The sequence below is a fragment of the Acomys minous genome (genome assembly GCF_964271855.1).
Source record: "Acomys minous genome assembly, chromosome: 10".
Classification (NCBI taxonomy): Eukaryota; Metazoa; Chordata; class Mammalia; order Rodentia; family Muridae; genus Acomys; species Acomys minous.
The window spans coordinates 108,451,330-108,466,851 of record NC_140491.1 but is presented as its reverse complement, the minus strand read 5'-3'; the positions used below and the strand labels follow the sequence as shown (position 1 = coordinate 108,466,851).

Sequence of the window (15,522 nt, the reverse complement as noted above, 5' to 3'; positions counted from 1 at the left end):
ATAGATTCAAGCTTGGGGCAGAAGAGATTTTCTGAGGACTCCTTCATGCACCCAGGCCTATTCTGATGTCATTTATAAACCCAACGGTACATCCCACCTGTCCTCTGGCGTGGTGATTGAAAGCAACTTTGCATTAAAGATGCTTGGGCACATTCCAGTTTGTTGAGGAAGGTCACCTGTGCCTCTGCATGCTCGTCCCTGTTCGCCAGCCTCTGCTGGGAAGGGCATTTCTGTTAAAGATGGTAAAGCACTGGCCCCATGTGGACAGGTAACCTTCATTTGACCAATTTAGCTTTGGCTCTCAGCTGCTCAGACGGCCCCCACATAACATCCTGTGGAGAGGAGGACAGTAGTGGGTAGGTGCTGTTAGGTAACTACAAAATACCTCGTTAATCTGTTCTGCCTCACAAGGCTTGCCATTTCAGTCAGAGTTTCTGTATATTCTTTCATTAAAATTTTGTTTGTTTGTTTGTTTGTTTGTTTGAGACAGGGTTTCTCTGTGTAGTCCTAGCTGTCCTGGAACTTGTTCTGTAGACCAGGCTGGCCTTAAACTCACAGAGATCCTCTGTGAGTTTCCCAAATGGTGGGATTAAAAGCATGAGCTTCCATGCCTGGCTTATTAAAAAAGTTTAAAGGTTTATTTATTTTTATTTTATGTTCATTCCCATACTACCTTTGCTGCAGGATGTCTGTGTGAGGGTGCTGGATCCCCTGGAATAGAGTTACAGACGGTTGTGAGCTGCCGTGTAGGTGCTGGGAATGGAACCTGGGTCCTCTGGGAGAGCAGCCAGTGCTCTCAGCTGCTGAGCCGGCTCTCCAGTCCATTCTTTTTTTTAACATACTGATCATTTGCAAGCCCCATCCAGATGCCTCTGACCCTGCTAAGCATTGATTTCCATGAGACACCACACATACAAATAAAGAATCTAATGGCTGCCTCTGAAAGAAGGAGGAGCGCACCTCTTATAGGTTACTAAAGTCTTCTCTGATTTCATTAGGATTCTTTGAACTGAAAGGAATTTCATAAAATAAAATTTTGTGGGTGATATAAAAGGTTTTTTTCCCCAGAAAGTTCCCAAGAGGAAGCTACATTTACTTCTTAAACATCATGATCTTGATGTAGAACATGCAGTATTGTAGAGTCACTGCACAGAGTTTATGGCAGGCGATGAGGTGGTAGTGATCATGTCTGAATTACATTCCTGAGGGGACCCTTCTTTGTGGGTCAGTGTTTAAGGAAGTGAAGTGTTATGTCTTCAGACCCCTTTTACCACAGCCAGATAGAATACAGTGTACTAGCACCACTACTGCCCCACATCATCTGCTCTGCCATGCGTCTTGGCTGACCGACATTATGAAAGAGGAAACATGATGTCCTTTATCTGTTTGGATTCTGGGTGAAGTTTCTACTGATTCATGTTACTGCTGAGGACCTGTGCAATGAGGGCTGACTTAGAAATTATGACCTGACTCCTGGGGTGACATTTAGAACCCAGCAGAGTGTAAGTTTCCTAGGAAACACAAACATTTATTAATTTGAACATGGCTTAAAGAGTAAAAATCCTAAACCAGAAGTCGGTAATGTTTGACTTAAAGTTCACTTGGAAATTAGGGTGGGCATTGAATCTGATAGAGACCACAATCTACGTATAACAGTCCTAAGTAAGTGCCTAGTGACATGATGTGCTCTCTATCTAAGATTTGTACTAACCTTTCAAGAGTGCATGGTAGAGATAGATACTATGCGAGATAAGGTAGTCAAGAAAAAAGACAAAATTTGAAATCTTAGAGACCTGGCTTCAAGCCATGTTTTCATGTCTTAAAACAATATGGCCTTCAGCAAGATACTTGATTTCTGAACTTGTTTTTTCATCTATGACAATTGGCACATCTAACTTACTGCTTGCTTTGATACCTAAGTGACATCATGCATGTAAAACATTTAACTTGTGCATGTTGTTGTTGGTACCTTGGGATTTCTCCTGCTCTTGGCACTCATGGATAAAAATTAGACTACAAATTGTGATTCAGAGGATAAAGGTAAGACTTATCTTAATGTTGGAGTGAGATTTGCTTGAATCTACATATCTTTGTGTTATAAAGATTTTTTCCTCGGTATTTACAATCTGTAGGAACTGCAAGATTTCACTACACTTGAAGTAGAGCCCACAATTCTTTTTTTTTTTTAATGTATTTATTATTTATACAGTATTCTGCCCGCATGTGTGCCTGCCGGCCAGATCTCATTACAGATGGTCGTGAGCCACCATGTGGTTGCTGGGAATTGAACTCGGGACCTTTGGAAGAGCAAACAGTGCTCTTAACCTCTGAGCCATCTCTCCAGCTCCTAGAGTCCACAATTCTTAATCACTCAAAAGTGAATCCAGTTTCCCCATCCCCCAAGCCACAGGGCATGCCAGCTAGGATGCTGATGTGCGGGGCCCAGGGAATGGAATTCTAACTTAGCATGTGTGTCGGGCCTGTAGTATGTGTAGCCAAATGTTACAGAAAAGGGTGGGGATTCCGATTCAAACTTTCCTGCTGTATCACCTTGAACAAGTCACTAGTTTCTTCATCTAATGATGTGATTGTCATTGTTACATACTGCTCAGAGGGTTGTGACAGCCATGGGAAACATTAAGCAGTGTTGCAAATAATATTTACTCCTTGCCAAAGTCTGTCTCTTTTCCCTCCCATTTTCCAGCCCCCTTCCAACCTTGCTTTCTCAGTTGGCATCCGCGTCACGATAATTTGCCTTTGAAAAGACGTGATTAGAGCTAGAGTGTGGGGTGGAAAGAAAGACTAGTCTCCAGGTGTGCTGTACGGGATGCACCAACGTTTCCCAAGCTTTTCCCACTTGCACCCAAAACATTTCTACAGGATCTTGGTGTGTATACACACACACACACACACACACACACACACACACACACACACACACACACGCGCGCGCGCGCCAGTCATTAATTAATGGCCAATGTCTTCATGTAAGGATGTCTCATATCTTATTTAAATTAGAGTTTTCATTGGAATGCCTCCTATATTTTGTGAAATCTGAAATGTGTATATAGTAGTGAGCTGACTGAACTTCTGGCTTGGTTTGACTTTGGTTTAGAGCTCAAACCTAAGTCATTGTACATTCCAGACACGTGTGTCTATAGCTGAGCTACAGTCTCCAACTCCCGGTTCACTGTATACAGAATTTTAGATTCCTTAAATACAGTGTAGCATTAAAATCATGAGATTAACTATATAGAAAACACAAGGAAGCAGAAAAGACAAGAGTAGAAAACCCAAATGGGAAAGCCTGAAGCCAGGTGTGATGGCGCACGCCTTGAATCCCTGCATGCGGGAGGGAGGCAGAGGCAGGCGGACCTCAGTGAAGTCTCTAAATAGCAAGTTCCAGAACAGCCAGGGATACATTTGCGATCCTGTCTGGGGTTGTGGGTGGGGGATCCTGAGTTTCTCATGGCCCTTTAGACTCATTGCTTTGAGTCTCTCAGCTAGGGGCCCCTCTTCTACAGCTGCAGACAAACATACTTGGGTTAGGTAAGCACAGCCACACAGCACTTGGGGTCTGTGCAATGGAGGGGTTAATCTTAGCTCCCTTCCTCCACCATCAAACTCTGAACTGAAAGTACTGAGACTAGAAAACTAGCATATTCGTGTTATCTTTTTTTTCTTTTTCTTTTTCTTTTTTTTCCCCTCTGTGTAGCCTTGGCTTTCCTGGATTCTCTTTGTAAACCAGACTGGCCTTGAACTCACAGCAATCTGCTTGCCTCTGCCTCCCAAGTGCTGGGATTAAAGGCGTGCGCCACCATGTGTGGCTTGGTGTTATCTATAAAGTGTAGGTCTACAACCAAATACATGCAATGTAGACAGAGCTGCCCACTAGAGGATATCAGCAATGCTACATGCATGAAGTTATTCTCGGTAAAAAATCTACATTTAAATTTCTTGTCTTCTTCATCAAAACATAGAACCATTTTTGTTCTTTTTTAATAAAACTGGATTTTACTTAATCAGCTCATCACGATGCACAAACAAGAGACCTGAGCTCACCTCATTGGAGCAGCTCGTGCCTCACGTGATGCACGGATATGCGCTGCCCTTCACAATTCACCTGGCAGTAGTTTTGTTTAGTTGTTTGGTTGGTTTTGCTCTTAAATAAAAACCTAGTGCTGTGTGTTAATTTTCCTCTGCCTCTAATGCATGACTCATTCATTGCGCATTACCTTCCTACACAGTTTCCCCCCTTTCCCTGAGCCAGCAAGAACAATCTTGCATGAGAGGAGGGGGAAGCAGTGAGTTGAGGAACACGGTACTTAAATACTGTTACTGGGTTTTCATTGGTTGTCGCCTTTCTTACGGCGGCCAGTCCAGCCGTGCTTCCCCCTGCAAGCCCCTCCCTCTTCGCCCCTCCTGCAAGTCAGTTCGCAGGGTGTCTGTTGCTAGCGACTGACTGCAGGCTGTATGTAGGCATCTCTCATTCGGAATGGACATTGATGTAGTGAGCAGAGAAGAAAGCTTTCAGCAATGTATCATTTGTCACAGTTGTCTGGCTTTTTAAAAGGACTCCCAAAGAGGAACGCTGCATGTTTTGTGTGTTAGCACAGACCGATTTCCTCTCCAGACTCTTAAGTTTCCAGAAGCTTAATTATAGAGCCCTGTTATAAAAGGAAGAGAGAATTCGTGTTAATCGGCCTTGTGAAGAAGTGCTTCATCACCCTCCCGCACCTCCCTGTGCTGGCGCGCGCGGCGTGGCCACGGCTCTCTAGGTTAGGACTCTGAGCTGCCTGCAGCATGCTCCTGTGTTAGCTGAGTAGAGTTCACCAACAGTCGCAGGCTGATACAAGGGTTTTTGTTTTTTCCTGTTGTTTTTTTTTCATTCCTTTGAATTCCAAAATGCCATCCAAAGAGTCTTGGTCGGGGAGGAAAACTAATAGAGCTACAGTTCACAAATCCAAACAGGAGGGCCGTCAGCAAGATTTATTGATAGCAGCCTTGGGAATGAAACTGGGTTCTCAAAAGTCGTCTGTGACAATCTGGCAACCTCTGAAACTCTTTGCTTATTCGCAGTTGACATCACTTGTTAGAAGAGCAACTCTGAAAGAAAATGAACAAATTCCAAAATATGAAAAGGTTCACAATTTCAAGGTAAGAGTATTTTTCTTGGCCTTTTCTCATAAGGAACACTCAGTACTTTGAATGTGCAATATTAAAGGCTCATCTTCAGATGCCTTTGAAAAATTAGGGTGATTTGACTGAAATGTTCTTGCTATTTAAGGAAAGAAGATTTTAAAATCCCAATTTTATTTAAGGAAGAGCTGAATAAAGCTCATAGAAATCCAGCCCCATTTTCTCAGATACTGTGCTAATATTCTCTTTAATGACTGTGTACACACTGGTAAGTGTTGACTGATATTCTAAAGGTCCCCTAATGATGATTTTGGTCTTGCATATAAGTATATGTTGCAATTTATCTAAATACCTCTGTTGGCAGTTTCAGGAGGGATTAGGTCTTATCGTTTGGTTCTGGTCAAAGGCTTTGCTGTAGCAGGCATGTGCAGTTGCGTCTGGAGTGAGCAGATGGTGTGCATTTCCCGTAGTTTCTGCCTTTTCTCCTCCTTCCCTTAATGAATTGACCATGATAAAAGGAAGCTTGCTGCCCTGGGACCACAGAGGCCGTGACCGGCAGCCTCCCTTCCCTCTCTCAGGGCTGCCTTTTACCTTGCATATGTTGCCTTTAATTACTGCTGTAACATGTTCGATGCAGTGTACCTGAATCTTCTCTTATGAAAATGATATGTGTGTTGGCCTGAGATGTATCTGGATCTTGCCTGTACTTACTGCATGGGATAAGGCCTTGGAGTTGCACCCTTTGCATGCTAACTCAGGGGTATGCACCATGAAGTCATATGCAAGGGGACCCAACTTCACTTAGCAGGCAGATGAGCCAGCGTTTCTATGGCAACTTCCTAATAGTTGAAAGTTGTCTAAAACTCAAGAATATTCCATTTAGGCAGAGTATCATTAACGCTGATGTTAAAACAGGAGTATTTGGTTGCAAAAAAAAAAAAAAAGGTATTGGAACTGGAAATGTTTGGTCTTCATCTGTTAATTTATTTAACATTTATTTGGCATGTAGAATGCACCAGGCTCTCTACTAGGTGACTTCATCCCAGCTTTATAAACCATCTTGATTTTTAACACCAACATTTACTTTATTCATGCTAAAAAATAAAACAACAACAACAACAAAACAACCATAAATGCCTGTGTCCTCCACATTTTCTGTAGTGAGGAATAGATTCTAGTCTTCATACCATTTGGGGTTAACATTGTGAACCTTACATTTCAACCAATATTTTTACTTTAAAGTGGAATTCAGACAGCTCAGCAAGTTAAAACTTGACAGGAAATGTGTACACTCAGTCTTAGCCTCATAGTCCACTTATAAACCATAAATAAACAAATAAACAAACAAACAAGCAAATCCTTGCAGGCTGCGGGGTTTTGATGATTTACAACCTGCTCTTACAAGATCAGGAACATGCCCTCGGAATGGCCAGTGTGTTTGTAAGGAAGACTCATCTGCATGCCCTGTGCTCTAGAATTCCAGGCCTTCCAGTGCATCACCAGAGCGCAGTCTGGTTCACAGGCAGAACAGGCTGTGAGCTTGTCCTTGCAGCCCCGAGGCAGGCTCGGCTCCTGCTTCTTGTCAGTGTTGGTGGGAAGTAAGCGGGTCTGTTGAAGAATCTGCATGAACAAGCATATACTTTCCCCTCTCCTGCAGATTATATCTTTGATTTCCTTTCATATAGCTTTGTAAGAAGTCAATCCTGTGCATCCAGAAGATACTGACTATGTGATCACCTGTCACCCTTGCCACCTAGATTGCCGTAAAGAACCTCCCCGCCCAGAGCTGGGGACTGAACCCAGAACCATGCACCAGTGAGCTCTAGCTCACTGGGTTTGTTTATTTTGGATTTTTTTCTCTTCTGATTTATTTTGTTTTAAGCACATAAAACATGGGCTATGTTTTCTTTCTCTAGAGCTAGCAGATGAAACTCAGCTGAGGCCTGTTCTTTAACACTGTCCATGGCAAGAAGGGCAACATTCTATGTATGTTTTAGAATCACTACTAAGGGCAGAAGTCTCAGAGTTTGACTCTTCCTGTTAAAAATAACTCTGTTATTTTTAAAATGTGCCTGTGCAGTAACATTTTCAAAAAAAAAGGGGGGGGAGTAGAAAAGAAAAAAGAAAGGATCATACTTGACTTCAGAGAATATCCCCGAAAGAATTCCAGCCCCCAGTGGGAGTTCACTCCCACACAGAAGCTGGCCCAGAAGGGTACTGCCTCTGGTACACATGTGCAGTCAGGGCTGCTGTGGGAAAACTGGAGTGTTTCCATGATTGTCATCATGTGACCTGCCTTCCTTTCAGTGCAGTGTGTCCGGAGTAACCTCGGGCCCCTCACCAAAGCCTCCTTGCAGTGTGCCTTTCTCTCCTGCCTCCCGAGCTGCCTGTTATGTAATGGTGCCCGGAGGCGTGCATAGCTGTCAGGTCTTATTTTAGGGGCATCCATGAGCACCGGTTACCTTTGGGGAAAGCAGTCAGGAGGCCATTCAGAGCAGCTGGACCCTGTGACTGGGGATTTGTGGGAAAAAATAAAAAGGGGTTCTGCTCTTATGTAATATCCCCCCTACTTCTCCCTCCTCTTTCCCTCCCCTCCCCTCTGTGGTTACTTATATCATAGAAGGCTGTGTGATATCTCAGGAAGGTTGGCATTGTAGAAATAAATACGCCACATTCTGTAGAAAGCTTGGTAAGATGTCAGTATAAATTTGAGCATAATTCCAAAAGAGCTAGAGAAAGGGATTCTGGATCATTTTACCAAAAAGTAAATAAAATAAATGTTGCTGGAGACATGATTGTCATGACCTGAGTTTTAGACATGTATAAATATGTGATAACATCACAGAGAACCCTATAATTTTGAGTTTTTATTTATAATTGACACATAAATGTGTACATATATTAGGTATCATGTGATGTTTCTGTATGTGTATAAACTTCATTTTAACTAATGTAAAAATTGTATGTACTTGTGACTAATCAACTTACTTTAAGAGTTACTCTATTCTGAGCAGATGGGATGGCTCTGTAGGTGAAGGAACTTCATTGGCTCCTGGCTGGAGGATTTGTCTCTGGGACCTCCATAGTGGAAGGAGAGCACTAACTGCCCATGCATGCCATACACAGGACCTGTGCACCTAGAAACATACTAAATGAAACGAATTTTTAAAAATTCTTAAAGAGAATTAGTCTATCTTAATAGAGAAAATCAAAACAAAAATATATCAAAGCAAAACAGAAGCATCCAGCTACCCCCACCCTCCTCAGCCATAGCTACCCCCACCCTCCTCAGCCATAGCTACCCCCACCCTCCTCAGCCATAGCTACCCCCACCCTCCACAGCCATAGCTACCCCCACCCTCCACAGCCATAGCTACCCCCACCCTCCTCAGCCATAGCTACCCCCACCCTCCACAGCCATAGCTACCCCCACCCTCCTCAGCCATAGCTACCCCCACCCTCCTCAGCCATAGCTACCCCCACCTTCCACAGCCATAGCTACCCCCATGCTCCACAGTCATTGCGTCCTACTTGCAGAGGTTCTGAGAAGGACTCAGACTCAGCCTTTGTCCTCAGGCATTTGCTGTGCTGTCTTCTGTTGCCTAATTGGCGTGAATGCTTAATCTCTAAGCCTCTCTTTCTATGGTAGAAAACTTAAGTTCCTGGTCTGTGTTGGCATGTGGTAGCCACTTCTTTTATTATGATATCTTATCTCTGACTGGGTATTTTTTCAGATTTATATCAGTTAATTCATTTAGACAAAAGAGTGACTGAATCGTGGCCTTCCTCCTCACGGTGGAGATCAGTGAGGTGGAGGACCTTGCATCATCCTGGGGCTCCCACTCAGCCCCTGGGCAGTGTGGGGTTTCATAAGAGTACTTGAGTTTTCATGTACCAGAGAACAATAAATTCCTTTTCATTTTTTTATTCCCTCCAGTTTGAACTATGAAGCATTTTGTGTAGTTAGTTGCTCAATTCAAAAAGTTGTATAACATAAAAATAAAAAATAGACATAATAAAATAATAAGAACTTGATTACACAGACAATCTAAATACTCAAAGAAAAACATGTTAGCAGTTATAAAGCTAGGGAGTAGCTCAGTGGTAGAGCATTGCTCAGCGTATGAAAGATCCAGACTCAGTCCCCAGGACTGTACAGAGAAACTGTAGTGAATATATACTTTCCGACGTGACTGGCCTGTCCCTTAAGGTGGCGCTAAAGTGGTAAGTGGTTGGTTCTAGTTCAGGTGCTACCTGCCTTCTGCGTGTCGATGGAAGATGTCAGGTACTAATAGATTTAATGTTCCCAAGAGGAGATGCAGGCAGTGAACCCCAAAAATATAAACTGTGAGATCATTCAAATAGCGCCAAACCAGGAGCCTTACATAATAAAGTTAGTTACCTCCTAAGTGAAGAAATACTAAGCACCTGGCCAGCAGGAGCGTCCACTGCTTGGTCACCAGAGGGCAGCGATGGCCACATTCCTCTCCCTCCTGGACCCAGGTCTGGGCCCTTTGCCCCCTCATTTGATTCATGCCTGAGAGGAGTTTTGTCTTGTTTCTTTCGATGCGACGCCGTGGTATGTTCAGTGATTGTGCCTCCGCTCCCTTGGCTGTGCCCACTAAACAATTTGCCGTCTTCTCCCTCGTTCCATCCTTCTTTCCCCCTTTGCCATATGTGGTACAGTGCTGGCAACTGTACACGTCTCAGAGGCGCTGACTGGATAACTGACTGAGTCAGTACACAGTGTGACGTAGTGGACCTGTTGTTTCTCAAGACAGCAGGAAATCTCAATACAAAATACATTCTTAGGACATGTGTTGTGCTGTTTTGTTTTGTTTTTGTTTATATGTTTGTTTGGTTTGGTTTTTTGAGACAGGGTTTTTCTATGTTATCTTAGCTGTCCTGGACTCTCTTTGTAGACCAGGCTGGCCTTGAACTCACAGCAATCCGCCTGCCTCTGCCTCCTGGGATTAAACGTGTTCGCCACCACACCCGGCTCTGTGTTGTTTTATGTTAATCAAATTTACATACTTTAGAAAAATGAAACAAAAACTCTGTTAACTTCATGTTCTAATCTCTGTACTTTTTTTTAAAAGACAGAATCTAACTATGTAACCCAGGCTAGCCTTGAACTTACTATGTAGCCCAGGCTGGCCTCAACTCCAGATGCTCCTACCTCAGCTTCATTAGTGTGGTTAGCCTAAAATGTCTCGTTAAGCTTTTGCAGGAATTTACTATCCTTTATGGGCATGAGCATGGAGTATCTTACAAGAGGTTTTAAAGGAATGGTTTTTCTGCAAGCAAGAGCTTAAAAGGAACGGCAATGTCTATTTTATGTTAAGAACATTCCCCTTCTCCTCACTTTGAATGTGGGCCAAAGATGACAAAAATAACCAAGACCAGCACTTAATGGGATCCTCTCTGCCTCTGCAGTCAGACAGGGAAAGGACTGATGAGCAGAGACTGGGAGGCTGGGAAAAGCACCTATAAGGTGCCTGGCATAGTGCTTATCAGATGCTGTGAGAGAGAAAAATAATGAGCAGACGTGCCTCTGCCTCTGCCTCTGCCTCTGCCTCTGCCGCCCGCGCGGCTCGGTGCACTTTTCTGTACTGGCCTCTCCGCTGACTGAGGGCCTGGCCCTGATGCCTCAAGCGCAGGTCTGGATCATTGAGATGATCAGAAGACTATGCCTGTCACTAATAACCCCAGAAGAAGCACTCCACATGGTGTCCTGGGGCGTGTAGGTGCTTCATAGCCTCTTCACGGGGCACGAGTGCTTTTGCCTAACTCAGAAGCAACCCATTATGTTCATGTTCTCACAAAGCATTGCCTTTTAATTATTTGTCTCTCTTTATTCCATGTGTTTATGTGTACCACATAAGTACAGAGCCCACAGGGGCCAGAAGAGGGCATCAGATCTCCCCAGAACTAGAGTCACAGGCAGTTGTAAGGCCGCTGGTGTGGGAGCTTGGAACGGAGCCTGGGTCCTCTCCAAGAACAGCCAGAGCTCTTACCCACTGGTCTGTCTCTCCATTAGTCCTAAGATATTTGGGAATCTGGTTTTATTCTCCTGAGTTTCATAACTTTACTTCCTTGTTGATACCACCTTTCTGGTACAAATTACCTTTTGCAAAGCTATGTGACGATATGTGTTTTAACTTTCCCACTCATATTTGCTAGAACACTGTAAGTAAAATGATGTCACTGGGACAGACATGCCTTAGCCTCTTGTTATGGAAGCCCTTCCCATGTCCATGTGACCCAGAAGAGATGTGCCCGTGATAAGTCACTGTTAAACATACTAAGGGCTTTCAAAGAACAAGGGAAGCACAGTAACAGTCTTGAAACATGTTGGGCACAGTGTTCCTCAGATCTGAAAGGAGAGTGCCTCAGCTTCCCCGGCTTGCTCGCCATCAACTCAGTGCTCATCCTTCAAGTGTTTGTCATAAGTTTCACATGTGGACTCCCCCCCCCCCCCCCCCCCCCCCGCCAGACACACAAAGGACAGAGTCATTGTCACATTGTCCTTAGGAAGCAAACACCAGTGTGATGAGAAGAATGAGGAGAAAGTGATGTGTTATGTGTGAACATGGGTGTTAAAATACTTCACTAATGCCCTGTTCCCCAGAACTTAGTGTTCAGTATATGACTAGGATGTGACGTGGTTGTGGAGCATCGCACTTCTGCTTGTAGTCATGTGACAGCCAGAAACAAGCCCGCAAAGCGTCACTAGAAATATTAGAGCGTCCGTTACAATTCGGGCAGAGTTTTGAGGTTTGAGGTTGGGATTTTGTCTGTGTTTGTCAGAAGAGCATGAGCGCTGCCTTGTTAAATATTTAAGTGCACTGTTAACTAGGCACAAACAGCATAATTAACTAGCTGCAGCTTTACCACTTGTCTGGCCTCCCAGGCCCTGGCAGCTCTGTTTCTATGAGTTGGATTGTTTGAGGATCCGCATATAAGTGGATATGTAGTTTGTCCTGGTGGCCTGGCCTATTCCACTTAGCACAATGTCCTTTGGGTTCATCTATAGTTAACATATGGTAAGATTTCTGTCTAAAAGCTAAATTAATATGCCTGTGCTGGTTGGTTATGTCAACTTGACACAAACCTAGATACATCTGGGAAGAGGGAGTCTCATTTGAGGAACTGCCTCCATCACATTAGCCTGTAGACAAGCCTTTAGGACGTTTTTTGTAGTTAATTATTGATGTGGGAGAGTCCAACTCAAGTCAGGCAGTGCCACTGCTGCCCAGCTGGCCTTGTTTGTACAAGAAGGCAGATGGAGCAGCCATGAGGAGCAAGCCAGGGAGCAGCACTCCTCCGTGTCTCTGCTTCGCTTCCTACCCGCAGCTTCCTGCCTTGCTTGAGTTCCTACCTTGGCTTTCAGTGGACTGTGAGCCAGGACATGTAAGGCAAAACATACCCCCCAAGTTGCTTTTGGTCAGTGTTTTTATCATAGCGATAGAAAGCCAAAGTAAGACCATTTCCTTCAATATATACCCATTTTCTTTATTCATCTATCCACAAATATTTAAGGGTTTTTTTTCTCTACATCTTGGCTGTTAAGAAATATTTTAAGTGCTACAGTTAATGCTGCTGTTGACAGAGGGTAGAGATATGTCTTTGAGATCCTGATTTCAGACTTTTGGGGTATATATCCAAAAATAGGGTTGCTAGATCATATGGTAGGCTATTTTTAATTTTTTAAGGAACTGCGTGCTGTTTTCATTAACAGCCGAAGTATTTTACATCCCCACTGGCACTGTTGGCATTGCCAGCACCTCCACACTCTCACCAACAGTAGTTGTTTCAGTTTGGGGAACGGCTATTTTAACTCATGTGACGTGGCACCCCATATTAGTTTTGATTTACAATTTCCTCATTATTAATAATAGGTTATGATCTTTTCATGTACCTGTTAGTCATTTATGCATCTTCCATTAACAGATGTTTATTTGAGCTTCCTCATCCTTTTTTCCTCTTGGAGATGAGGCTCACCATGCTTCCTTTAGGCTGCACTGTAGCTCCTAGACTCCAGGGACACCCCCTCCCTCCCAGTAGCAGGTACACACGCACACACGCATGTACACGTACACACACACACACACACACACACACACACACACACACACACTTACCTGGGCCCGCCCATTTTTTTGGAGTTATTTGAAGGTGTGCAGACAGGATAACCCAGGTGGTACAAGTGCTCCCGTTGCAAGGCTGCCAACCTGTGTTTGATCCCTAGAACCCCAGGTAGTGGAGAATCAACTCATAAAAGTTGTCCTCTGACTTCCATGTGCATGCCTTGACAAAGGGGCCCTCCCTGGGTACCACATATACATAACCAATAATAATAAGTAGAAGAAAAGTTTCTTGGTGGCTCTGCTAGTCAATGACAGGAATTTCTAGTATATTCTGATACTAACCCCATCAGATATATAATTTGTATGTGTTTTCTGCCAGTCTGTCATAGTCTTTCACTCTTCCTTCTTCCTTCTCCTGTTTAAAAACTACATTAGAAGCTCCACCTCTAACATGTGGCCCAGCCTCATCTCTGCCCGTGACTCACCTCGTTCACAGAGACATCCTTCCCTGAGGCATGCAGGTTTGAGGGGCGGCCTCGGGGGATTAGGTTTGTTTTTAATTTTTAACTACATGGAACTAGTGAATAATGTTACCATTTGATAGAACAGTTGTGAAGTTTTTTTCCTTGTAAGTGTGAGGAAGTCCAACCCAGACTGGTAGTGTGTCACATAATTAGAAGCCCAGCATTAGCTAGGCGGTGGTGATGCACACCTTTAATCTCAGCACTTTGGAGGCAGAGGCAGGAGGATCTCTGTGAGTTCAAGGCCAGCCTGGTTTACAAAGTGAGTTCCAGGACAGCCAAGGCTACACAGAGAAACCCTGCTCAAAGAAGGAGGAGGAGGAAGGAGGAGGAGGAGAAGAAGAAGCAGTAGCAGCAGCAGCAGCAGCAGCAACAGCTTATTTTCAGGCTCATTTTGATGACAGGATGGTGGCAGAGGCTGCAATTCTTTTTCTTGTCAGAGTTTAGCCTACTTCAGAGAGACATTTTGTCAGGCTCAAGGCCTGGCACCTACTTGCCTCATGGTATGTCCATGTCTGTCTCTGCACAGTAGCTCCTGTCAGGAGAATAGAATGCTAATTGGCCCAGACCTAAGGCATATATATCAGTGTAGTAGTTTATAAGGAAGTCATTGGAAATAAGGGAAAATTCATCAAAGAGGATGTAATATTTTAAAGTGTGTATGTGGATAATGACAAGATCCAAATACATAAAGCAACAGCTGAGCCGCAAGTGAAATAGACAATGCACATTATAGTTAGAGGCACTGTCATACTGTCAGTGACAGGACAGACCAGAAATAGGGTAGGGGAAGACCCCAGTCAGTAACAGAAGAAAGTATGTACTTTAAAGTGAGTATACAATTAAAAAAAAAAAAAAAAGAATTGGCCAAGCATGGTGGTACATATACTTTTAATTGCAGCATCCAGGAGGCAGAGGTGGATGAGTCTCTGTGAGTTCAAGGCTACCCTGATTTACATAGGGAGTCCCTGTCTCAATGAACTCATTAAATCTGAGGGCTAGAGAGATGGCTCAGCAGTTAAGAATACATACTGCTTTTACAGAGGACCCAGTTTCCCCCCCAGCACCCACAACGGGCACTTTATAATTGCCTGTTAACTCCTGCTCCAGGAGAATTCATACACCTGGCTCCAGCGGGCACTGGCACTAATGGGCACATACATACATACACACACATAATTAAAAATAAGGCAACTTTAAATTTTTCTTGAGATTATAATGCAGTTATATGATTTCCTGCTTCCCTTTCCTCCCTCCAAGCCCTCCCATGTAAACCATCCACCCTGTCCGCTTTCAACTTTATGGCCTTGTCTGTCTGTCTGTCTGTCTGTCTGTCTGTCTGTCTGTCTGTCTGTCTGAGACAGGGTTTCTTTGTGTAATAGCTTTAGCTGTCCTGGAACTCATTTTGTAGACTCAGAAATCCACCAGCCTCTCTTTCCTGAGTGCTGGGATTAAAGATGTGTGCCACTACACCAAGCAATGACCTCTTTTTAATTATTGTTACATTTATGTATTTATATGTGTGTTACATGTATATGTTAGGGGTATATTTTCAGGGCTGACCACTTGGTATTGGATAAGGCTACTGGGGAGAACTATTTCTCCCACTCAGCATTGCTTGGTTGCGTAGTTCTTTATGTAAGGTTGAGGCCTCCTGAGCTCCCCTACTCCCGCCATCTCTGTTAGTGTGTCTGTTGGTTCTGTCCAGTCGTGTTGGTGAGGCTTCATGTGTGTAGCTTCCCTGACATCTCTAGGAGGCACAACCTCACAGC

At 43.9% G+C, this 15,522-nt stretch overlaps 1 protein-coding gene across 4 annotated transcripts in view; it reads left to right on the top strand.

Annotated features, from left to right (window-relative positions):
* Window positions 1-15,522, top strand: part of CHN1 (chimerin 1) — a 147,786-nt gene that overhangs the window by 98,052 nt on the left and 34,212 nt on the right. For 3 of the 4 annotated variants that reach the window (XM_084797678.1, XM_084797679.1, XM_084797680.1), the window contains one exon: window positions 5,080-5,157. In XM_084797678.1, coding sequence (XP_084653804.1) covers window positions 5,080-5,157 — 78 coding nt within the window. Of the gene's footprint in view, window positions 1-4,432; window positions 4,779-5,079; window positions 5,158-15,522 lie in introns of those variants that run through there. The other variant, XM_084797681.1, reaches the window with a different exon arrangement.